This window comes from Saccostrea echinata, unplaced genomic scaffold, assembly GCF_033153115.1.
Source record: "Saccostrea echinata isolate AGI-Se365-2 ecotype Australia unplaced genomic scaffold, CSIRO_AGI_Sech_v1 ptg000028l, whole genome shotgun sequence".
NCBI lineage: Eukaryota > Metazoa > Mollusca > Bivalvia > Ostreida > Ostreidae > Saccostrea > Saccostrea echinata.
This window is the reverse complement of record NW_026889777.1, coordinates 4540952-4567637: the sequence shown is the minus strand read 5'-3', so window position 1 is coordinate 4567637 and position 26686 is coordinate 4540952. Positions and strand designations below refer to the sequence as shown.

Here is a 26686-nt window from a genome sequence, read left to right as displayed (position 1 = left end):
ACGTTATCAGTCCTTATTTACCAAAAGAAACAAGTTTAAAACCTTGACATTTTTTACTTTTCTGAAAATGTACCACATTTGCATATTAGTGTGTAATTAAAATGGAAGTAAAAATATTCATATTGGACTATGCAGTTGTAGAACGTAAAGACTTAACATTTATTTCAAAACTCTATATTCCTATTATCAAGCTTCAGTAGTTTTCAGAAAATTCAAAATATTCGGTAATAAATGTAACTTTTAAGGTAATATGACTTATCAATCAACCTTTTCTAATTTAAAAAAAGGGAAAGAAAGACACTTCAAAGGATTATTCTGTGTGACATTGGGTAGAAATATTTTCAATAAGGAATAAAAATGATGCCTTTTTAATGCATTTTCATGGAATAATGCACTGCATTAACTTCTCCACGTTATATTTTTATTTAGTACTGATTTGTTCTTTTTCTGTAAGTAGTCTGTCATGTCCTTTTTATTGTTAGTCTTGGTAAATTGTTCTATATGTTTATAAGTCGTTACAGCGTCCCTCTTCCCTGGTATATTACTTTATAGAAAATGGACAAAATCATGAAAATTTCTCATATAATTATGCTCATCATGTATGTTGTTGATGCCTTATATTAAATTTTAATTACAAGTAATTTGACAAACTATTTAAACAATTTTGTAGAATTGCAACGTGGATTAGACATTGAATATCTTTATTGTTAAGCACTCTTTTTATTCAAGTTAATTTTCCATATTCAACTCATGGACATGTGTATTAATGCAAATATCACAAATTTTGTTTATATAAATTAATTTTTTTTTAGCTGGTCTAAAAACATTCTGGTCATAAAATTTGTTATTTTGAAAATTCGACGTTCCGATAAAAGCCGGCTAAGAAAGCCATTAGCTGGTATCAATAATATTCTAGTAAGCGCTATAATTGTTGTAAATATCAAAGAAAACCTTTTTTTGAACACGGACTTGGATTTATTTGGCTTGAAAAGACAAAATAGTACAATTGCAAAATCTTTCGGCTGAAATTAACTGTTCAGCAAAATGTATTTTTTACAAATAGATTTGTTTAAATCATATTTTATTTGAAAAATAACAAGCAGAAGCTTTAAGAAAACACAGACACATAGTACAGAAATTGACAAAATCAAAACATGTATCTTCTCTTTTACGTATGTATCAAATTAAAAACAAACAAACAAGATAAGAATGTCTTCACGTATAATCTTGCATTGAAAGTGGACGTATTGTAAAAAAAAAAAATCTGTAGGGTGAATTACATTTTGTTTGATAAGCCGCCCATACAGAGCCTTGACAGTTAATATCTTAAAAAGTATTATAAAAAAATAAATTTGTACACCTATTAATTGTCCAAAACTGTACTTAAATTTGTAAGGGGAGTGGGGGTTTAGCTTTTATTTAAGTTAAGAAACCAAGAGGTGTGTCCTTGCTGTCCTATCTGTTTATTATATTTGTGTTAATTTTTCATGTATATGTAAGATATGTAATACCAAACCATTTTCTCTTTTTGAAAATCTATAATTGTGATAACACTATGTAGTAAGGAAATAAAGAATAATAATGACATTAGTAACTGGTGAATTGTCACTGGAAAAGCCATATAGCTACTAGACCTTGAATGTCATAGTATGCAAGATATTTTCAGATATCATTATTATCGTTGCTAATTTCTTCTAGCATGTGAATAGCTTCATTGTATTTTGAAATTAATTTAATTATTTTGGGGCATTTTAGAAATTATATCGCACATTTCTGAAAAGAAAAGAAAAGAAAAAACAAACAAAATGCCAAAATACTAGACTTTAAAAAGATCTTCAATTGACCTATTGCGCTCGTCATATGAATTGATTTCTTCAAAATTAAAGATATTTTCATTTATTTGATTTTATATTAATTTTGAATCACATATCAGCAGAGTTTCTCTATTTATGGTAAACATTTTCTAAATGGCTCAGGGCTTCACCTGTGATTTTTTTCCCATCTTTACCTAAAAAATTCATATATAGTGAGTAACACGCAACCCTCCTATTGTAGAAAATTTATAAGAATCTATTTTCGGGGGAGGTGGGGTGGGTTGGGGGGTTAACGTGTTCCAATTCCAAGTCCCAGTATATTATCACTTCAGTGTTGAAATGGTTCCAGTTCCAGTTAAAAGCTTTCTGTAATAAAATATCATTTCATGGAGTATATTTGGCTATTAGAACCACTTATACTATATTGCGTATGAACAATGGTTCATTAGGAACTATTGAACAATATGTTCAATAGTTCCTTATGCGGGTATAATCATTCTATCAAAGGTATACATGAACATGTACTTATTCTGAGCATTTGTAATTTTGTCTGATTCAACAGAACAGTAGATAATTGAACTAAATGACCAAGGAAAAAAAGATGAAATTGACAAATATACTGATGTTTTTAATTGTCAATCGTTAAAAATTTATAGAATACACGTACATGTACTTTGATATTGTTAATTTTGTTTTCCTTGATGAAGATATATTAATCTGTATAAAATAAATTTTAAAGAACAAGGAAAAAAAAAACATTTTGCTCTCCGAGATTGCCTTAAATTTCGAAAAACGTAACAATACAGAAAAAGTGTGTACGAAAATATTGGTATTACATCCCTTATAAGTAGCTACATTAATTTTTTGGCAATATGGTTGTAAAAACCAATATTATGGTTCGGTGTATGCTTGAATAATCGAGAGAAATAATTAATTTGATGCTTGCATCCGTTCAGTTATTGAGTGCAATAATGAAATTAGTAAGATCTTCAATATACTATACAAATTTTCAATTCTTTGAAATTAATGTATTTAAGATTTTCGTTGGTTATATCCAAAAAAGGTTAATGTAGTTGTTGCATTTTATTGAAATTTCCTGTTTATTTTTTCAAACCCCATCACACATATTAATCTTTGTGATGGCATCTCCCATGACCTGGAATAACTCAGAAGGTCAAGGTTACTTAAATAAAGGTCAAAGGTGAACTCTTAATAAACTTTAATCCCTGAACAACAAAATCTAAGCACTATATAAAGGGGCTATATTTCAATGGGGAATGGAATATCATGGGTACCATTTATGTTCAACATGACAAAATTTCTAAGTTCAATTCAGGAACACATTGCTGGAATAAAACAAGGAGAATTTCTTTTCATTAATTTATTTTATATATTAAGACTTTTTTTAATATCATTTCTGTTGCAATAAATCATTAATTTTCCAGTTCATGACAAGTGCTTTAAAGTACATGTGTATAACATTTAAATTTTTGTAAAAGAAAAAAAATGTTTTTTGATTTTAATACAAATATTTTGAACTGTCAAATACAGAGACTCTGAAATCATTCATAAAAAATAAGTATATAAATAGTGATATCAGTAAATAGTGATATATTAAGAAAACCATTGCCTTTTATCAGTCAGTAAACACCGCTTAGCATATCACCTCTACAGATTTCTTGAGCAGTGGCTGTTCCATCAACATACAATGATATATATATCAATAATACAATATTTCATCTACTAAATCCTACTTTAAATGATTATTTGTATAGATATAAATATAAACAATAAAATGCTTTCTTTGGTTGGTACGGGAATTAACATTGCAGCTATTGCAGAAAAAAATACATAACCCGATTATGCGGGTTATGCATTTTTTCTGCAACAGCTGCAACATTAATTCCCGTACCAACCAAAGAAAGCATTTTATTGTTTAAATAATCAAACTGCATCTACTATGCCTGATACACAATTGTCCATCTCTTTTAAGGAAGCTCTAAACACTGCACACAAGAGAGTTCTACCAGAAGGGTAGTTTTATGCAGTTAGAGTGATCTGCCCTTAGAAGTAAGATAAATAAAATAGTTGTTTACAGTTAATTACACAATTTGTAATAGATTAAAATATTCTTAGCATATACTAGACCAAGAATAAGTAATTGAATTCATTATTTACATTAATTTTCCCAACAGTAAACAACAGTGATTTGTGTTCAAAAATAGTCCATTTTCTTTGAACATTTTTCCTGCGGAAATAAGGCAGATACCCTATGTTGAAAATGAACTAATCAGTCTCAATATGCACACCTTTATATGACATAATTTTCTCCAAGTCCAAAAAGAACTTTTTGTTAGTGTTTAGAGCTTCCTTAAAAAGTTTCCAGAATGTGAAAAGATATCCGATTACAAGAATATAAAAATAGACACCATATATATATGAAGCATGTTCCTGAGATTTGGTCCATCAGTAATTACATCAGTACACCATATTACGTGAAAAAGCACTATAAAAAATAACATGTTAAAACACAGTATTTAATATACAAATGTATATGATTTCATAGATGTTCAACATATCATATTTAACCAATATATATGAAAATAATTATCATTTACATATACAGTATATTTTTCTAGTTAGTTCAAAGACTGACATATCTCATATGACATAGCACACACTGTATTGATAGAAATAAGAAGTAACATAATTTTAGCATTTATATTATGCATAATATGATACAAAATTACATAAAGTTTCATTCTTTGTTCATAGCATTATACCCTTATGGGTATTCAACTCATGAGACTAATACCTCCACAGGAAAAAAAAAAGAATTTCTCTTGTCAAAGAAATGAAAATATTCATCATTTTCTTGCATCTGACATTATTCAGCTTGATTTCAGGCTGTGAAGATATGATTATTAAATATAAATTATAACTTTCACTGTGAACTGGATACCAGCTTCTAATCTAAAAGCATCTTATTTACTTCATATTCACCAAATATATTTCAGAAGTCTGATTTATCTGAAGTGAAATAAACAATGAAAACATGTGTGCAAGAGTTGAAAGTTAATGTTTTTGTTTTATTACACTATATAAAATGATTAAGTGCCAGGAACTCTGTTCCATAAACAGGCACATTTTATATTTTGAAAAAATGAACTTATCATATATATATATATATATATATATATATATATATATATATATATATATATATATATATATATATATATATATATATATATATATATATATATATAAATTAATAATTGGACTTACAATTAAATAATGTAAAACAATTCAATATATGTTTCAAGAGAATATATAATCATACAAGTATAAATGATCACTGTGAAAAGGGGAATAACTCTTTCATAATATGCATAGAATGTATTGTGATTTTTATACAAGTATATTGTACGCTTCAAGAATTGTCATCCCGTTTTTATTATACTGTACTAATTTTATTTATATGAATATTTACTGGGTGATCATTTTCCCAATTTATCCATGTTCTATATTTATTACAAATTACAGCTGGGAAATTAAACAACCTATTGAACCTGCAAATGTCTTCATGTTGTCTGTCTATAAGACCCCAGTCACAATGACAAAATAAGTCCTTCCTCTGATATTAACATTCTTTATATCTTCCTTTAACTTCAAGAAATTTATTTTAAAATGTCAGATGCAAACCTTCAGAGAAAGCACAATGTTTACATAGTTGTGAATTCAATATATATTCCGCAGTTTTTAAAATATATTGTGGACTATGACCAAAAAATGTCTATAAAGTTGAAAAAAAAAAACACCTGTAAAATGAAACCAAAATTGTACAATCAATATGCTATTATATAATGCACATCTTGATATGGTCAATAAAAGTGTAAAATTTTTCAGAGAAATCCATTAGTTTAAGTCTCATGTTTTGAAATAACTAATTTTCACTGGGGCTTAATTATCATTGTTCAAGGTATGGAGAGAACCACAAATTCATGTCATCCATGAAAAGAAAAACTTCTAATTATAACTACTCAGCACTAATTTAATTAAGAAATCAAATGCTAACAATCCAACATGTTTTCCTTAAACTACGAAAAATATGATTTTACAGTAAAATGTCTGGACAAAACCATGTAATTGAGTACAAACACATATGAACAGTTAACATGCATAATTTCCATTTAAAGACATAGGATAATCTGTAAGACATATAAACAAGACCACCTCCTTGTTGAAAATTCCTCAAAACATCAGGAAATGTTCATTTGTGTCTTTTAACAGAGGAAGTGGTATCAAAACACATCACATCCTTTATAACCCATCTGAAATAAAAACACAATAAATATATACATACAAATGTATCCATTTACAGGTATACAAAGCCCCAAAACATGACAGTGGGATATGATCGAAATAAAATGGAATAAACATACAATATTGATACTTTTAGGAGGCTACAAATTGCTTTTAGTTATTTCAATAAAGATTGAAAGATTTAATGTTATATTTTTTTTTGGTTGTTTTTTGAAGAATTATTGTAGAAAAGAAAATATGTATAATACATGTATATATACCAGGTACTCTCTGGGATGTTGGGACTCTTGACATATGTGGCAGTCCAATTAAAGATGCAAGATCTGAGTAAATAAAGTTAATAGAAAAATATAAATACTTTTTTTTACATATATTAGGCAAGAACAAGCAAAGAGGCCCTAAAGTAGATTAAAACAGAAGACTTAAGGTGACATTGCCTTTAGGGCAATTCTAACATTAGGTAGAATTTTTCTTGATTTGTCCATGAAAATGATGTAAACTTAAAGATATTGTTCTTTTCAAGTAAATTGACTGTTGTCGATAAATTGGTTTTAAAATTGTTTTACTTATCATTTACAAATAAATATATACTTCCAGGTGGGTGATTAAACTTTCTTCCAGCAAAGATACCTGTTTGAATTGAAATTTCCTAAATAAAGATCTCACCTTTTTTTAAATAGTATGTTTGATAAGGATGTGTCATACATGGTCCTAAAAATTTAGAATGTATACTTACCTTGATTTTTTGTAATAGATGCCACAACTGGACTTTCAGCCTAAAGGTAGCATAAACTGCATAGTTGCTTTCCAACAAAAGATCTCTTCCATGCAAAATCCTCTCTGCAAACTTTTATAATAAATTGTGTGAATGGGTTGAATTGAAAATGAATTTCTATATATAGTATTGCTGTTTTATTGTTAGTGAAAGTTTTAATTTTTCTCCATCATGGAAAAAACAGTCTTAAGGACTGACTAAGATGCTATTTACCATAACATTTTCATTATAAGTATACTGTAAATCCCTTATTTTATGTGAGTACCTATCACGAAATGAATTGTGGACATCAAAGCACAAAAATATAAATTCGCTGGTTGACTGTTGATAAATAGATTTTAAATGCATGTACAACAAGAAGCATATGGGCCACAACACTAACCTGAGTCAACAATTACCAATACAAGAGATGATTGGAGGTAGAATAAAATGACTTAAAATACCTTGTTCATGAGAGATAGTATCTCCTTTTTATTTTCATTTTCTAAAGGAATTAAATAAATAAGAAAAAACATTCTGGAGGGAAAACTTGGCAGGAGTTGATCTAGTTGGGAAGGGAGGGGGTTCAGGGTAGGATTGTTGCTCCTCCCTTCCTAGACAATGTAATACGGGCTTTGAAATGGCCCATTATTATCGTTTTATTAACTGTTAAGCTAAATATTTATATTACAAGAGAGCTTCCGTATATTTTCCTGCTGTAAAAGTAATCTGTTGATTGTAAAAGTCAGTGCTTTTTGCAAAAGTCCACTAGAGAAAAAGATTTTTAAAGAATTTTCTTATGCATTACTACATTTAAAACAAACTTTAATCTACACTATGTAATATGGCTTTCACTTAAGTTTTAATTCTCATTATTTCTTAGTATCTCACCTTGGAAGAGAGTGTGGCCCTTCAGGAACTGTTGTCTGGCTGTTTAACATGGGTACATTGTTTACAGACCAGTTGGTCTGTGAGAGCGCAAGACTGGCAATGCTAACTTCAAGGAATTTTCTAAAGAAAAAAATAAAAACATTTCAATTAATTAACACTGAATATTTCTTGCATTTACCTATTTTTTGAATGTCTTATTACTTAAACAATTATCATGTTTATCTAACATAATGCAAAGGTTAATGGATGCTACATGTATCTTTACTTTAAAATTTAACTGACTGAAAAATGTCTAATTGACATTCATGACAGCTACAAAATTTTTAGAGTAATTCCATTCAAATGGTTATGCAATATGTCCAAGTTTCTTTTTGATGATATCTATGAAGTCTTTAGAGACAAAATCTTTGAACAACTTATTGGAATTCCTATGGGCTCTAATTGTACCCCTTTACTGCTTTTGATCACTGATCACTGAACTGCATGTAAAATTATTTAAAAGCTCCCTAGAAACAATTATCAACTTACACGTTGTTCCTTCATTTCCCTTGAAAAAAAAACACTTTAAAATTCCCTTATCAACTGTGTAAGCAAAGCCTGCAAAATACCATATAGCGGGTGTAAAATTTGGCATTTTGCTCTCTAAAAGGTATGCCAATAATTTTGGCGGACACATAGTTCAATGACTCTGCAAAAGAGAGGAAATTCACATTTTAGATGAATTTCAGTACGTTAAATAAACGTTTGATTACCTTTTTAAGCAAGAGTTGGAGAAAAAACCAATACCAAATGATATATATAACGTTTACCAACAGGCTGATCAAAGTTATTTTTCTTGTGTTCAGTAGTTATAAGCAAGGGTGCAAATTTAGCAATTCAAATTTTAGCGAGCTACTACAAATCTGCTAAAATAAGCCAAAGTTAGCACACCGCTAAAAAATCCTGCTATATGGTATTTGCTAATCTACGACCTGTGATATTTAATTAATGAGGATTATACTTTAACCACTAACATGGGACCATGTGTGTTTGTTGCTGTAATATGTCAATGGTCTCATGCTACAGTATTGTATACATGAGATCATGCATGTTTAAGAGTGTTTTATATCTATGGTCTCATGCTACAGTTTGTAAACATGAGACCATGTGTGTTTATGACTGTTTTATGTCTATGGTCTCATGCTACAGTTTGTAAACATGAGACCATGCATGTTTAAGATTGTTTTATGTCAATGGTCTCATGCTACAGTATTGTAAACATGAGATCATGCATGTTTAAGAGTGTTTTATATCTATGGTCTCATGCTACAGTTTGTAAACATGAGACCATGTGTGTTTATGACTGTTTTATGTCTATGGTCTCATGCTACAGTTTGTAAACATGAGACCATGCATGTTTAAGACTGTTTTATGTCTATGGTCTCATGCTACAGTTTGTATACATGAGACCATGCATGTTTGTGACTGTTATATGTCTATGGTCTAATGCTACAGTTTGTAAACATGAGACCATGTGTGTTTGTGACTGTTATATGTCTATGGTCTCATGCTACAGTATTGTAAACATGAGACCATGTGTGTTTATGACTGTTATATGTCTATGGTCTCATGCTACAGTATTATAAATATGAGACCATGTGTGTTTGTGACTGTTATATGTCAATGGTCTCATGCTACAATTTGTAAACATGAGACCATGTGTGTTTGTGATTGTTATATGTCTATGGTCTCATGCTACAGTATTATAAATATGAGACCATGTGTGTTTGTGACTGTTATGTGTCAATGGTCTCATGCTACAGTTTGTATACATGAGACCATGTGTGTTTGTGACTGTTATATGTCTATGGTCTCATGCTACAGTATTATAAATATGAGACCATGTGTGTTTGTGAATGTTATATGTCAATGGTCTCATGCTACAATTTGTAAACATGAGACCATGTGTGTTTGTGATTGTTATATGTCTATGGTCTCATGCTACAGTATTATAAATATGAGACCATGTGTGTTTGTGACTGTTATATGTCAATGGTCTCATGCTACAGTTTGTATACATGAGACCATGTGTGTTTGTGACTGTTATATGTCTATGGTCTCATGCTACAGTATTATAAATATGAGACCATGTGTGTTTGTGACTGTTATATGTCAATGGTCTCATGCTACAGTATTGTAAACATGAGACCATGTGTGTTTATGACTGTTATATGTCTATGGTCTCATGCTACTGTTTGTAAACATGACACCATGTGTGTTTATGACTGTTATGTGTCAATGGTCTCATGCTACAGTTTGTAAACATGAGACCATGCATGTTTAAGATTGTTTTATGTCAATGGTCTCATGCTACAGTATTGTAAACATTAGACCATGTATATGTCTATGGTCTCATGCTACAGTATTGTAAACATGAGACCATGTGTGTTTATGACTGTTTTATGTCTATGGTCTCATGCTACAATTTGTAAACATGAGACCATGTGTGTTTGTGATTGTTATATGTCTATGGTCTCATGCTACAGTATTATAAATATGAGACCATGTGTGTTTGTGACTGTTATATGTCAATGGTCTCATGCTACAGTTTGTATACATGAGACCATGTGTGTTTGTGACTGTTATATGTCAATGGTCTCATGCTACAGTATTATAAATATGAGACCATGTGTGTTTGTGACTGTTATATGTCAATGGTCTCATGCTACAGTATTGTAAACATGAGACCATGTGTGTTTATGACTGTTATATGTCTATGGTCTCATGCTACTGTTTGTAAACATGACACCATGTGTGTTTATGACTGTTATGTGTCAATGGTCTCATGCTACAGTTTGTAAACATGAGACCATGCATGTTTAAGATTGTTTTATGTCAATGGTCTCATGCTACAGTATTGTAAACATAAGACCATGTATATGTCTACGGTCTCATGCTACAGTATTGTAAACATGAGACCATGTGTGTTTATGACTGTTTTATGTCTATGGTCTCATGCTACTGTTTGTAAACATGACACCATGTGTGTTTATGACTGTTATGTGTCAATGGTCTCATGCTACAGTTTGTATACATGAGACCATGTGTGTTTGTGACTGTTATATGTCAATGGTCTCATGCTACAGTATTATAAATATGAGACCATGTGTGTTTGTGATTGTTATATGTCTATGGTCTCATGCTACAGTTTGTAAACATGAGACCATGTGTGTTTGTGATTGTTATATGTCTATGGTCTCATGCTACAGTTTGTAAACATGAGACCATGTTTGTTTGTGACTGTCATATGTCAATGGTCTCATGCTACAGTATTGTAAACATGAGACCATGTGTGTTTGTGACTGTTTTAAGTCTATGGTCTCATGCTACAGTTTGTAAACTTGAGACCATGCATGTTTGTGACTGTTATATGTCAATGGTCTCATGCTACAGTTTGTAAACATGAGACCATCCATGTTTAAGAGTGTTTTATGTCAATGGTCTCATGCTACAGTTTGTAAACATGAGACCATGCATGTTTGTGACTGTTATATGTCAATGGTCTCATGCTACAGTTTGTAAACATGAGACCATCCACGTTTAAGACTATTTTATGTCAATGGTCTCTTACTACAGTGTTGTAAACACAATTAAGACCATGTGTGTTTGTCTGTTCATAGGTGTCAAAGTGTGTTGTCATATTTTCCTCATTGTAAACTGGACATTTTCTTTTTAATAATGAAATAATTAATATCAGGGACCTATATACTAGTAGGTCCCTGGAAATATGGTTATATATTTTTTAGTCAATTTTTATCATACCTGCCTTCTCCATTTTAAAATCTGTTTACAATGCTTCAGAACTCTCACTGCTCCATGGCCCTAAAGACAGAACTAAAGTCTATATTTAAGGTCTAAATTTAAGGCTTGATACAAGTAAAATAATTTCATAATTTTGCAAGGAAACGCTAGGCTTACACTATAACCGGATATGATTAGGGGAAAATAGATGAGAGAACCCATTCCGGTGAGCAATAGCCTCGTTTTGAGTTAGATGAGACCATGGTCTCATAGCCTGTTTCTATAAGTAAATATACCTCAGTTCCTTCTTCATTTTACATGTATTGTTCTACTAAGTAATCCACATAAAATATTGAGCAAATTATGTTTTTCTTATCTCCCCACCAGACACACAAAAGTTAAGAATATAATTCATTACGTTTGCTCTTTATTTATAATTACCAGATGATTACACTTATGATTCAATATTTAACATAACCTTATTTATTTATTTATTTTTATTTATGTATTTATTTATTTGCTTCGGGTTTGTAATACGGACTCAAATAAAATGATCCGCTCCTCAATTGTAACGAAAAGAGCCGATCATCTCCGATTCACACGATTGGTTGTTTACATTCATCGATTCGAGGGAAACACAAAACAGGGAATGAATGAAACACGCGGGAGCCAGTGCTAAAAGAAGTAAGTTTTTATGCCAATGTAACAATTTTGGAATATCACTAAGCAGATAACTACTGTTTCAAAGTTTTTTAAATATGTTTCTCGTGTCAGATTTTTTATTTTTGTTTTTGATCGCTTGATTTTTCACGAAACATGATGTGCCATGTGGTAACGAGAGACAATCCCCTATCATGTGTGTAGAAATTCATTATTTCCTTTCGTAGCATTTAGTGTATAAGGTATCGATACCACCGTGTTTAAAGTCTAGTAATTACTCAATATTTGCTTCAAGTATTTGTTTTCATAAGAATTAGTAATTCATTCATTTAAAAATTTTGAGTTATTAATAAAATACTCCGATAGGCGATTGTATATCGATTGGTTGCATCATCAAGGGGATTATAAAGCATGGCGCGCTTTAACGCGCTGGCGATGCGCGCTTAAAATTCCATTTCCTTTCTAGGAATAAGAGGGAAATACAACACTGGGTAAGACAAAGAAAGACTTCGTGTTTATAGTGAAAATTTAATGCGTGTTTATAGTAAAAATTTAATGAATTTTAATCAAAATTGAAAAATTAAATCTTTACAAAGACTAAAATTTATAAAATCTGAGAAATAATATTCTTTTTACCCACTGAGACATTATCATGATTATAACGTTGATGTTTTTTTTTAAATTTAGAAGTGAAATACCGCCATTTTACATTGTACATAATGCAATAATTAGTTAAAATTTTCATATATATTTCCTCTAATCTGTACAACTAGTTATTATTTTTTCAAGTTTAACATGTAAAATCATTGAGAATTAATAAAATCATGAATGACTTAATAATCATGATAATACACTTAACTTTAAACATGTATTGACATTCAACTAAAATTAAAATGATCGAGAGAAGTATAGATCTTTTCTCAAGATTCATGTAAAAGAAAGTAAAAATATGAAGGTAAATCATGTGATGGGACAGAAAATTAATTTTGCTTTCAACAAACTGACAACAAAGTAGAATGTAAAAACGATTAACTCGTAAGATACACATTGTTTTTCCCCTTTATTTATAAAAGGGACATGGAATACAAATACTGAAGTATTTATCTATTTATTTATTTAATATTTCATTTCAAAAATAGTACCTGTGATATTTTTAGCATCTCGCTGAAGAATTATGATTTTACAGTAAATTTTCACAGATTAAAAAAAGAATTACATGTATGTCCACTTGAATTGACCCCATGTCAGTTTCCATATTATGCACAGCAAGGAACCTCTCTTTTAACATGTTTAAATTTAAAATTTGTTCAGATGTTGATATACTGTTATGTATGTTAAGTGGCAGACTAGGCTAGCAGTGAAGGTCCCATTGTTTTAAGGCTTGCATTATATACTTTCAGTTTGTATGTAATGCTTCTATTCTTTGTAAATGCGAATGGCGACTTATTCAATTTACTGATCTTCTTACTGGAGTATTTTCTTTGCCAGAATTGCCTGCATGCCATTAGGAGGAATTAAGGACTGAGTATCTGTAATATGTGTATTTATCAACAAAAGTATTTCAACATTTTTTTTCAGAATTCTAAAATGTCGAAACCATTCATCTCCTCCACCCCTATGAAGTACGAGAAATCGGACGCCAGTCTACTGACGACGTATACAGAAGTTCCCACAGATGACGTCGTCCCAGAAGGAATCTCTCTCTGTATTGAAAAAGGTGTGCCATGTGTTGTGTAAATTGATGTTGATGTCTTTAAGGCTTTTACGGCCATGAAGTCACAGCTTGTCAAGTTGTGATAGTTTTGAAACGTACAACATTGTTGTCTCATGGTGCTTACTTGAGCATTTTTTATTATTATGCCCCGCCATGAATATGGCCGGGGCATATAGTGTTTGTCATGTCCGTCTTCCATCCTTCCGTCCTTCTGTCCTTCCGTCTGTCCTTCCGTCACACTTTGCGTTTAGCTCTGTTCAAAGCTCAGTTTCAAAGAAACTATCCAAGATATTTTTATCAAACTTCATATGCTGATAGATATTGATGAGGGCTATGCAACTGCATCAACATTTTTTGACCTTGACCTTTCCTTTGACCTTGACCTCACTTTTCTTAAATTAGTGTTTAGCTCAGTTTTAAAGATACCATTCAAGATAGTGTAATGAAACTTCATATGTTGATAACTACTGATGTAAGCTATTCAACTGCATCAACATTTTTTGACCTTGACCTTTCTTTTGACCTTGACCTCACTTTTCTTAAATTAGTGTTTAGCTCAGTTTTAAAGATACCATTCAAGAAAGTGTAATCAAACTTCATATGTTGATACATACTGATGTAAGCTATTCAACTGCATCAACATTTTTTGACCTTGACCTTACTTTTGACCTTGACCTCACTTTTCTTAAATTGGTGTTTAGCTCAGTTTTAAAGATACCATTCAAGATAGTGTAATCAAACTTCATATGTTGATACATACTGATGTATGCTATTCAATTGCATCAACATTTTTTTGACCTTGACCTTTTCTTTGACCTTGACCTCACTTTTCTTAAATTAGTGTTTAGCTCATTTTTAAAGAAACCATTCATAATATTTTCATCAAACTTCATATGCTTATACATACTGATGTAACCTTTTCAACTGCATTAACATTTTTTGACCTTGACCTTTCCTCTGACCTTGACCTCACTTTTCTTAAATTAGTGTCAAACTTCATATGCTGATACATACCGATGAGAGCTATTCAACTGCATCAATGTTTTTTGACCTTTACCTTTCCTTTGACCTTGACCTCACTTTTCTCAATTTGTGTTAAAATGTTGCATTACTAATATACCCTCGGCGGGGCATTCATGTCCTATGGACATATTTCTATTTTTTTTAATATGCTGAATATTGTTAATAAATACAAATTGCCATGTAAAAACTGCAAGCACTTCAGAAAAATAGCTCTGTAGCTCGGAACAACAAAGATATATGTCTGTTGGATTTGCACTTAGCTCTGTTGCTTGTAAAAACTTTTAACCCATCGAAATTTGCTCCCTAAAGGGGAAGAATTCTGCATATTTTTTTCTATTTTATTTCACAGAGAAGGGAGATATAAATGGAACAGCAGACAGTAGCTCCATATTGTCATCTGAAGACAGCAGTAACATGTTGTTTAACAGTTTTGTCAAAATCCACAGTGGGGCTTCTAATTTCTACAAGTCCAACCACTCCCACATCAAAATGGTAAGTAACACACTTATAAAAAAAATGTTAAATTGGTCCATCCAGGAAGTTAAGCCAGTTTAACATTAAATATCCAAATACATGTAAAAAGACAGAAAAAATGCTTCTAGTATTTAATGATAATTGTACTAGTAGTACACTGGCTTCCATTTTATTGGATAGCGGTTTAACTAATATTTCGGCTATTTCAATATAATATCAGAGCACAAAACCATTTCTTATATATTTATTAATAATTTCACCTGATATTCTGATGAGAAAATATTGGAATTTCGTTTTATCAGTAATCTGATACAAAAATTTGGACTATCATAGTATTTGTTGATAATCAGCACCTTCTTCACACCTCCAACTTTATTTGTAAAGCCTTTGTTTACACAGTTTGACACCAATTACCTTGACTGTAATATGAAGAATATCTGGAAAAAAAAATTGTGAAGTTTAGAAAAATGCTGTAAAATCACTTATTTTCGAGGGGTCAAATTTTTGTGGTTTAAGGAAAAATAGCTGGTTGAATTCGTGGTTATAGGAGAACCACTGTACTGTAGTATGAAATTTAAGCATTTCCAGGAGGATATCAATTGTGGATCTCTTCATTCCATGAAAACAACAAAAATTAAACCCTCTCAAAAATGAGTGATTTCACAGTAAAATATTAAAAAAAAGGTATGATGGCATCATATGTATAAAGAACTTTATTCATTGTAAGACACCACATTAACAATTCCTAAGTTTCTGATTTTTTTTCTTTTGTACTACATTTAATAGTTTCCATTGATTATCAATTTATCTAAATTTATTCTGTATTCCTGCAGGGGGTATATGTATCTTTGAGTGTGTTGTACTTGGCCTACTTTGTGGCTGCCATGGTGATCACACACCAAAGGCAGGTCAAGGACCCTACACCTCTTATTGCTGTTACCATGGTGACTGTGACCTGTATCGTTATATGGCTGATGAGGAAGAAATTTGGAGGAAAGATCTCAGAAAAACTGGTTTTCCCCTTCATTAGTGTCCTTGATCAACGTCAGATGCTGGTCAAGGTCATTCAAATGTAGGTCAACATATGTGTAGTTTTTGAAACCTTTTATATTTATATGTGACAAAATTCCCTGTTTATAAAGAAATTTGATAATAAAAATACTTGTCAATTTAATGTATATTAAGTTGTAGACTGATGCTTTCTGAATGAAGATGCAATCAATTTGTAATTAATGAAATTTTAATTTGAATTAATTTTTTTTACACAGAGTGTTTTGCATTCTACTGATTGTGGCAGCCATTGGTGTTACAGCTTTTTCTGTTTGGGATCGGCCCAGGAATCTGATCTCGATCTGTGGTTATGTGTTTTTCTTGTTCATCCTCCTCATCTGCTCTGCCCACCCCACAAAAGTAAGATCCACCCCCCTTCCTTCTTGCAAACATTTTTTTTTGTAAAAAGATACATTTGCTTTACCATATAATGTTAAAATTGTTGGGCAAAACAACATATTTGGTGGTATAGTTTTCATTGCATGGACACAATATCTTATGCATTTTTGTAACAGAAAGCATACTTCTAAAACTATGTCTTTGAACAATATTTCATACATTTCATCAGCAATTATCTTGTAAAACTTTAAAAATTACTAGATGTTTGCTCTTGTTTACATATGTGCACCTTTTTTTTTTGATGTTAAATGCCGATCACGTGTTTTCTAACCTAGGTTAACTGGCGGCCGGTCTTTGGTGGGTTAGCCCTGCAGTTCTTTTTTGCTGCTTTGATCCTGAAGTGGAGTGTTGGTCAAGCAGTGTTTGAATTTTTGGGAAACCAGGTCCAAACCTTTTTAAGTTTTACCAACACAGGAACCAAGTTTGTGTTTGGAGACAAGTACACTGATCACCCTTTTGCCATGATGGTAGGCATTGTATTGTATAAACATTTTTATTGTCATTCTTCAATACAGTATTCTTTAGCAGACATGATTTTCTTTTCATCATTTTTAAAATTGATTTAATTTTTTTTCTTTCAATAAATTATTCACAAAACTTTGCAATTGGGTTAAGTTGGACAAGCTTGAGTGTAATGCTTTTGTGAGACAACCCTCTACCTGAAGTCCCCCTCCCCCTTCCACATCTAATTCTTTTGACAAATATGTCTGCTGAAGAAGAAGGGATGCTCAATCTAAGAGAGATAATTGTAACTCTGATAAATTGCTGTTTCCTTTGTAAAGTTTTAATTTTCAATAATGTTTATCAAATTTTGTCCTGTATGGTACATGTATACAAAATATGCTTGAATTGCTTGTTTTTTTTTCTTCATCTTCTGTCAGAAACTACACAGAAAGTTTATGTGAGCAGAGAGTTATTTCCCTTTGAGGCAGAAATGACTTTTTAAAGATCTTTTACCTTTGATTTAAACTATATTTGAACAGTATTCAACTTCTGTATTGTGTGTTATTTTCTTTTAAGGTACTACCTGTGATTGTGTTCTTCAGCTGTGCCATATCTGTGCTCTACTATATAGGGGCCATGCAGGTTGTCATCAATAAGATCGCCTGGGTTATGAGGATCAGCTTAGGTACATCTGCACCTGAGTCCTTGTGTGCTGCAGGCAATATTTTCATCGGACAAGTAGGTTTTTTCTGTAATTTTTTCAAATAAATTTAATAAGATATTTTTTTTTCATAGGTTGTTTATTCAGTATTTAATGATTAAGTTATATGATAAGAATAAAAAATAAAAACAAATAGAGAGAATCCAGAACAAAAATAAAATTATTTATACTTTGTATTCTATAAACACATGCATGTTGCCTTACACTCAGTGAACCTTGTCTATTTATAGACAGAGGCCCCTATCCTGATTCGTCCTTTCCTGGCCTTAATGACGAAGTCAGAGCTCCATGCCGTCATGGTTGGGGGGTTTGCTACCATTGCTGGGGGAGTACTAGCTGCTTACATATCATTTGGAGTAAGTACAAGAAATTTTACACTCACCAAAATAAGCAGTTGTTAATTTGACAGCTTGCTACTCTTCAGCATTATGGAATGCATTATAAACATTGAGACAATGTGAAACTTTTTGATGTTTTTTAAGAACTTATCATGCAGATGAGTAATTCAGTAAACAAGAATGTCATTTTATACATTTTGTATGCCATGTACTTTAGATCTGAAAAAAAAATTATCACTAGGTAGTAAGTACTCTCATTTATAATGATTTCATACTTTCCAAGATTTATCATGTTTTGATTACTTTTGATATGTTGTTTAAAATTCTTTTACAATAAGTCTCAGCATTTCCTTGTTTTAAACATTTTAGGTGTCAGCTGAGCACCTGTTGTGTGCCTCCGTGATGAATGCTCCCTGTGCCCTGGCTGTGTCCAAACTCCTGTATCCCGAGACCGAGTCCAGCAAACTCAGCAAGGCCTCGGACCTCGACAAAGAGGAAAAGTATAAGCACTATCAGAAAACTTGTTGAAAACTTGGTTTCAATTCGATAAAATTTTCCCATAATTGTAATTTTCCCATAAGAATACAACTTGTGTCATTTTGAATTTCAAAGTCAGACATTTTGGGTACTTCATGTATCTAAAAATGTTTAAATTTTAAATATAACCATAGATTTGCATGTCTATTTTTAGAATTCTGAAAGGAATATTGTGGGAATAAGAGACAAGTATGAAATAGAACAGCAAACATAAACTTCCTCAGTGATTTTATGGCACATTTTAGTAATTTATATTTTTGATATGTAATTGTAGGACAGAGAGAAACATTCTGGAGGCAGCAGCTGCTGGTGCCTCGTCCTCCATTAAACTGGTCGCCAACATTGCTGCTAATCTCATTGCATTTCTGGCTATGTTGGAGTTTGTGAATGCTGTCCTCTCTTGGTTTGGGGGCTTTGTAGGTTATCCTGAGTTCTCATTTCAGGTAAGTATTGGTAGATGCAGGAATTGATGGAAACTGATAACTTTTATTTTAAATCAGTGGAATAAAGTAATGTTGAGTTGGATGATTGACTTAATTTTATCATATTGAATAACTTTTAAAGAATATTACAATATAAATATGTACAATAACATTTGGTAAATCATATTTTATCATTTTTTATATTGAAAAAAATAAAGTCATGCAAGGTTAAATCTTGTATTATTGTAACATGAGTTCTTCATCTACAGATGATCTGCTCTTACGTCTTGATGCCTTTGGCGTACCTGATGGGCGTAGACTGGAAAGACTGTGGCATTGTGGGAGAGCTTATCGGAATCAAAACTTTCCTCAATGAATTCCTTGCATATGGAGAGTTATCAACCTATCTTACCAACCGAAAACAGTGCATTGGTCGTATTTTGGCGGTGAGTAAATAAACAAGTAGCTCTTAAACTGAATTCCTGTTTTTTTTTTCATAAGTTAACATTGAAAAGGAAAAAAAATCTTTTGCAACAGGTTTCTATATTTTCTTTAAGATTTAGACATGCTTGTTTATTTTCCCTTTTATTCAGAATTTATATTTGAAGGCATTTTCCAGTTCTTACATATTTGTCATCAATCAAATTAATATTCTTTATTTTATTTGTGATTTAGGTTCGCTCAGAAATCATAGCCACTTATGCTTTGTGTGGATTTGCCAACTTGAGCTCTATAGGGATTCAGCTTGGGGCTCTAAGTCCCATGGCTCCAAGCAGAAAGGGGGACCTGGCCCAGATTGTACTGAGGGCTCTGTTGGGAGGAATTGTGACCAGTCTCATGACCGCATGTATAGCAGGTACAGTAAACTGTAACTGTTGAACACCCCACCCCCCCACCACTTACAATTTTTTGATCTTCAAAAGCAACTTTGTGGTATTTTATTGCAGAAACTAAAAATTGATTTGTGTTATGGTGTAAGAAGTTGTCCTTTTGTGGCTTTCAAATCCTTGCAACTTCATATTTGGGACGTGCAAATCTTACATAAAATTCTACTACAATTGATTAATTAAAAATAAGTTACCTAAGTTTAAATCAAAAAGAGAAATTGTTTTAATTTTATGTATTAATCAAATCATTTTTGTATATTTTGATTCCAGGCCTGCTTGTCCAGGAACCCCTGATACATCTCGGTTGTCTCAATGCCACTATTGTCAACTCAACCGTGGCTCCCATGATGAACTCAACATCGTCCTTGACCTTTGTGACACGCATCATCGAGCAGACAACTTTATCCGTCTGATGACAATTAAAGGATAGGCAGCCGTATTTATTTTTCGATGATATACAGTCGTATTTATTTCATCCCATTAATGATAGGCAGCCATATTTATTTTTTTACTTGAATTATAAATTTGTGTTGGAGAAGCACAAAAATATATCAGATCATGAGAAGATCAAGATTAATGCTCAATGAGATGAAGGGAGGTTCATTTCTGATATTTTTTGAAATTGTTCTGTGTGTAAATGTGAATGATTTTTTATCAGAATGCGAGAGCTCTTTACCAGATTTACTTATGTATATATGAAGTGTGTTTTAGCCACAGTATTTTTGGGGGGTGCTGATAGTGTTGTGTTCAACCATCAGGTTTACAAATTAATATATTTTATATGCATGTATTTATATAACAGTCCATGTAGAAGCTCTTTCATCATTTATAATATTTTTAGAAGAGTTGCACCCCTTACACTATTTTTAATCACATTTTACTCAAGTTGCTTATTACTAAGAGAACTCAATTTTGTTTTACCTAATTGATATTTTTAAAGAATCTCTCCAATATGGTTGCTGTCAAACACACAAAGAACCTTCTTTTTATCAAATCCCAAAATGTAATTTTTTGTGCTTTAATTATTTTGATTTGCTCATTTTGTCTTTGATACTAACAAAGATTTCTTCTAGGTGATTGGAGTCTAGTCTACTTTTATTTTACTTGTTTATGGGGTGAGAAATACATAACACTTACAAGTAATAATGAAATCCTGGTGTTTTTTTTTTTTTTTTTTTTTCATTTCCTGTATACTTCTTAAATTTTTGTATGATTTGTATCTAGCCTTATTTTTGTTGTTAGCTTTGCTTTTTTAGGATAAGATATCTATGTAATTAGCTTTATAGAATCAAAACTCTATTGAATAGAGGTTAATCAATAGTTATATTTCAAGTACAAGAGGTTTTTGTACTCTATAGTACTTTTAAACATACATAAGACTGAAAGTTTGATATGCTACCCTTTATTTATTTCTTTTTGAAAGAAATCCAATTTTGCCACACATTTATCATTTACGAGAAAACAATCATCATGCACCTCTTATGTTTACAATACAATCTAGAACAAAAGCTTAGTACTAATGTACTTTATTGCCTTATATTTAAATGTATTCTGTTCAATATTGGAGAAGAATGAGGGATGATGTATATATTGTTTAGCTGCACAAAACTGATTCAGAGTATTGAGAATTCTCCTGTCTCACTTACATACGATTATTCTTCAAGTGCTTCTTGATGTTGTGTTGCACTTCAGAGTAGGGAAAAATGTCAAGTAGAAGATATTTAGATTTACAGTTTTACTGCATAAGCACTGAAATTTCAAATTCAAGATATTCAATAGCTACATGTTTCTTCATGTACCAGTATTTTCTCTGCATGTTTCCAGTGTAATATGTTTAGTAGACAATGAAATATAAAATTAGCAGAGACTAAATTACTTAATTTTTTGCTGTTATTGTACTGCCTTTGTTTTGTAGTATAACTCATTTATTTAAGATCTTATAAGAGTAAAAAAAAGAATAAAGTTTAATTTTTTTTTTTTCAAATGGTGTAATATATAGACCATGAAATGACCTTATGCCTAGTTTATCTGATTCACTCAGGTGACCTATTGCTATTTGTCTTTGTATAATTTCAGCTTCTTCTCTGGAATTCAAACAATCAATAATGGGTAAAGGGTGGAAAAAATTTGAATATTATGGTACATGTCAGCTTTCATGTGACCAGAGGGTTGTGGCAGAAACCATTAAAACATTCAGGGCCATCATGCAGTTATAGTCTTGTCGTGACTATAATACATGTACATATTCGCAAAGAACCCTGTACCTGTACATTACTTCCTGAATTCTTTACTCATGGATCAGGATGAATAGGAGGAAAATGAGCAAGTTGGAAATGTTTATGTTAAAGGTGAAAGGGAACAGTGATGGATCTTTGAAAAAAAAAAACAACCTACAAACAATACAAATCTGTAAACAGGGCCTAGAACACGAACACCTTGACATTGCAGGGGTGGGATCAGGTGCCTAGGAGAAGTAAGCATCCTCTGGATCAGTATCACTTGCTTTAAGCCCAATGTATTGATCAGGTGAACGGAATATTCCTAAGTAACACTCGCTGTAAGCCTTATGTATTGATCAGGTAGACGGAATATTACAAGTTTAGCATAAAAACAAAGACCTAACAATTGTTATGAAAGATGTCAGTCAACATAAATCCCATCGATAAGTTATATTTGCTTACAAGGTCATTAAATCGACCATAGAATTTAGAAATACTGACAATAAACGAGATAGTTGAAATCCTTGTAACATCATCTTATCTGTTAGGAGTCTGTCTCGGTTTAAAAATTGATCATACTCGGAGAATGCTTTAGAGTATTGAATAAGCCAGGAAACATCATATGTGATGGCGAAATATTACTACATAAATGAGGAAAGTTGCCGATGGAAAAACTGCATCTCGTTTGTCATACAGTTAGCTACTAGTTGGCTCTAATCGTCTATAGTCGGTAAAACACCCAAATTGAGACATATTTTTCAGACTCCGTGGTTTCTTATTTCGAGTTCAGTGGGATATATCAAGTCTGCATTTGAGTTTAAGTAAGTACTGTTAGTTGATAAAACGTCGTCGATATATTTGAATGTTGAGTTGAAGGTCACAGTAAATGCCTTCTTCTTCTCAGTAGAAGTTATTGAATTAATTCTGTTTCATAGGAATAAAAAACCAGGTTGGCTAATAAAGGAGAAAAGTGCCTGTCTGAATTCCAAAAGTTTCGTATTCACAAAGACTACATCTATAGATGTTGTGAATGAGGGACTCGACATCCTTTAGTATCAACTTCAGAGTACTTGTGCGTAAAATCGGAGTGATATTTGAACAGAGTAATTTTTATTGATTACCAATAACAAGATATGAAAATTTCCGGGTTCAATTTGTATAGAAGAAGCAGCTGTTTTTGATACCAAAAAGACTAGTTTTTTTTAATTAATCACGAGGAAAGATGTATAAAGTGTAGAAAAGTCAATAGATATACAGGTATTTTAATGATATGAACTTTTGAAAAAATCGTGATTTAAAATTTTCTTCAAGTTCTTGAGAATCCACATTTTATTTACTCCCCTTCTAGAATATGCTGTAGAACAGTATGTCTGAAGGTTCTCCTTTACAACAGCTAAAAAGTTTTGTGAGAAATAAAGGGGCTGGGTAAAGCACTCGCTGGACCCGACAGTGCATCTTCGTAACTAAGGATGTTTTTATTTTTTGTTTCGGAGTCCAGTATAGGTAGGCTAGATCGTAATCTTCTTTGACTTGAATGTTACAAGTATTAAAGAATGTAATGGGATTTTGGAGAATTTCTCCTTAGAAAAGGAACTGTGAGTATAAGTAGGATTTCTAGATGTAGAATTAAAACAAAGTTCTTATAAAATACACTTATAATGATGAACCTTTTAAACAAAGACGATATTGGTACAATTCTTGTCTGTGGGAACCATAACATATTGTTCCTGTAGGCCTAGTCTTTTTAATTCTTTTATCATCTCCGATGTAGTGAAAATGGAAGGATAGATGGTTCGCATATTGTCTTTTAAAACTTTCTAACACAATACTTTGATATACATGTATTTCTAAAACACTTAATACATTTTGACAAATTGTCCAGGTCTTCCTCTTCACATTTCACCTAACGTCTGGCATAATCTTCGACAGAATAGAAATGGAGGTCTGCATGCCGCAAATTGAAAGTTCGGGCTCCCCGTTTTTAGAACCTTTTAAAATGATTGCTTTTAGGTGGTCATTTTCAACTATATAAATACTCAGTACTGACCTGTCCAGCGAGACTATAGTTGAAGGAGACAAAGAGCAAGAACATTTTTGAGAATTTTGTTTTAGATGTTCAATATCTAGGCACTGCAATGTGCGTTTATAATTGGAAAGTTAAGAAGCAACAGTTTGGAGATATCTGTATGAAAGGCAGGGTGTAGATTTCAACTTGGAATATTGTGGAATGCAAGAATGAACATTTTTTGAATAAAAATGTTACTTGTTTACTGCATTTATTCATTTGTTGACAAATTTAAGGTTAACAAACCTACGGACGTGTTGTATAGGACTTATTATCTTCCGACACACGTGGCGGCTAAAAGAACCTGTGCTGGCAAACATCCATGTCATAAACAGTATCTTGTATTCTGCCATTGAAATTCAAGTATGGACTTGCTTCAGTTCCTTCAAATAGTCCATTACAAAATTTCAAGAGTACCAAGTAAAGTTTATGTACTTTTAAAAATTCACATTCACACTGGCATATTGTGGGCTTTAAAGATTCCTTGCATTATTTATTGGCTGTTGCAACCATACGGAAATGCAGTGTTAAGTTTTCTTATCCAGTATTTCTTTCATTGTCTACCGACTGGAGTACTTAAAGTCAGGCTTTTAGTTGGATGATATATGTTTTCCCCAAAATTCTAAGTCATTGATAGGATAGAGTGCTCAAGCGAATTGAAATGTTTATGAAGATGTTTATAAAGATTCTGATGGCCCCCATCATTTACTTTAAAACCATACCCCAACATTTTCTTATAGAGGGAACCTTTGGTTTTCCTAATATAAATCAGTCCACAGATAGTATATTCAATTCCACAGACAACATTTGAAGTTTTACAGGTCAAATTTTCTCTAGTTTTAGTTTAAAAAACTTTTTCCAGTGAGCTTAGTATAACACAAAGTACTTGTTATCAAAATATCACAGGTTTTGCAGTAATTAGTAGAACATTTGGAAATGGAACACCTGGGGTCCGAACATTTGGATGGAAATTCGTTAGACAATGTTCCTTATCTCTACACCTGAACTTCTAGGAGACAAGATGTCTTCACAAACTGTTACAGTAAAATGAACAAGTTATCTTTTGTTCAGAATGCTTTGAATTAAATCAGGGCAAAAGGTAATTGAATTAAACTCACAGTCATCAGAATGTAGGATTAATTCTATTTGTGTTTTGTTATACGTCTATAAAGCTTGAAAATATCGTAAGTGACAACAAAGAAGGCGATGGTTGTCAGAACACCAGCACCAAGGACATTCCCAATGACACGTGATGTGGTTCGTGGATCGTCTGCAGAGATCTTCCGGCGAATCCTACTGGAAAGAGTAGATTTTGCGACCAGCAACATTGCTTTAATCCTCGCTATCTTCATTTCCTGCATCCAGGTTTGATTGTCTGTGCCAGAGTCTGTCCTGCACGTACAAGTACATCCTATGAATTGAAATTTTAAAAAAAAAATTATATTATGCATTCAAGAAGTTTTTCTTGACCAAGGGTATGTTAACAAGACATGGAATATATTTATAATGAATGAATAAAAAACTGTCATATCAGGGATGCCTATGTAAAAATAAACAACGAATAAATATATTTCTCAGCGAAATATTTTACAATTTGCTTACAGAAAGTCTGACAACTGCGTTAAAAAAAAATTGCTAACCTCCAAATTCGAAAACATAGGTGCTCGTCTCGTTCATCGACATGTGTTGGGTGTTTAGTTCGATTTCTTGTGACGTTGTGTCTGAAATATTTCCACGAACGTTGTAAGATGGTGACGTCATTCTAAAGAGTTTAGTTGTAAATGATTCAGAGAAAGAAGATTCGTTCTGTGTTAATTGCAGAGTAACAGTCTTGGTTGTTTGAGATTCGGAGTCAGAATTGTGTTCTCTAGAAGCAGTCGATGACAGCGTTAGTTCGTTAATTCCTGTTGAGTATTGCAGAGTTTCTGTTTGCAAAGTTGATTGAGCCTGACTAACAAATCCAGAAGTGTACCCTTAACAAAGAAAAGAAAGGAGAGAAATTTATATAATGTGAATCGGTATTCACAGCACAGGATGTAATTTTTGAAGAGCAGGGTTGCTATGATAATTTTGGAGGCCCGTGTTTGCTCTGCTCCCGATTTGTATTGTTTTAATGGACTTTGAGCTTAAATACTGTTCGTTATCTAGATAACGAGATCTCCATATTT

The 26686-nt window shown here is 32.0% G+C and overlaps 1 protein-coding gene and 1 long non-coding RNA gene across 2 annotated transcripts; one reads left to right on the top strand and one right to left on the bottom strand.

Moving 5' to 3' along the window:
- Positions 1-5100: 5100 nt before the first annotated feature.
- Positions 5101-11719, bottom strand: LOC133193645 (uncharacterized). The gene is made up of 5 exons (XR_009721965.1): positions 11587-11719; positions 7786-7905; positions 6877-6987; positions 6401-6463; positions 5101-6148 (listed from the first exon to the last, which is right to left on the bottom strand). It is a non-coding gene; the product is annotated as an uncharacterized LOC133193645 (long non-coding RNA).
- Positions 11720-13804: 2085 nt separating this feature from the next.
- Positions 13805-21430, top strand: LOC133194046 (solute carrier family 28 member 3-like). The gene is made up of 12 exons (XM_061329972.1): positions 13805-13942; positions 15312-15454; positions 16270-16508; positions 16705-16846; positions 17161-17352; positions 17906-18067; positions 18281-18406; positions 18758-18888; positions 19200-19368; positions 19617-19793; positions 20023-20203; positions 20505-21430. Exons 1-12 carry the CDS (start codon positions 13813-13815, stop codon positions 20645-20647), a joined length of 1935 nt encoding a protein of 644 aa, XP_061185956.1. The 5' UTR covers positions 13805-13812; the 3' UTR covers positions 20648-21430.
- The last annotated feature ends 5256 nt before the right edge of the window (positions 21431-26686 follow it).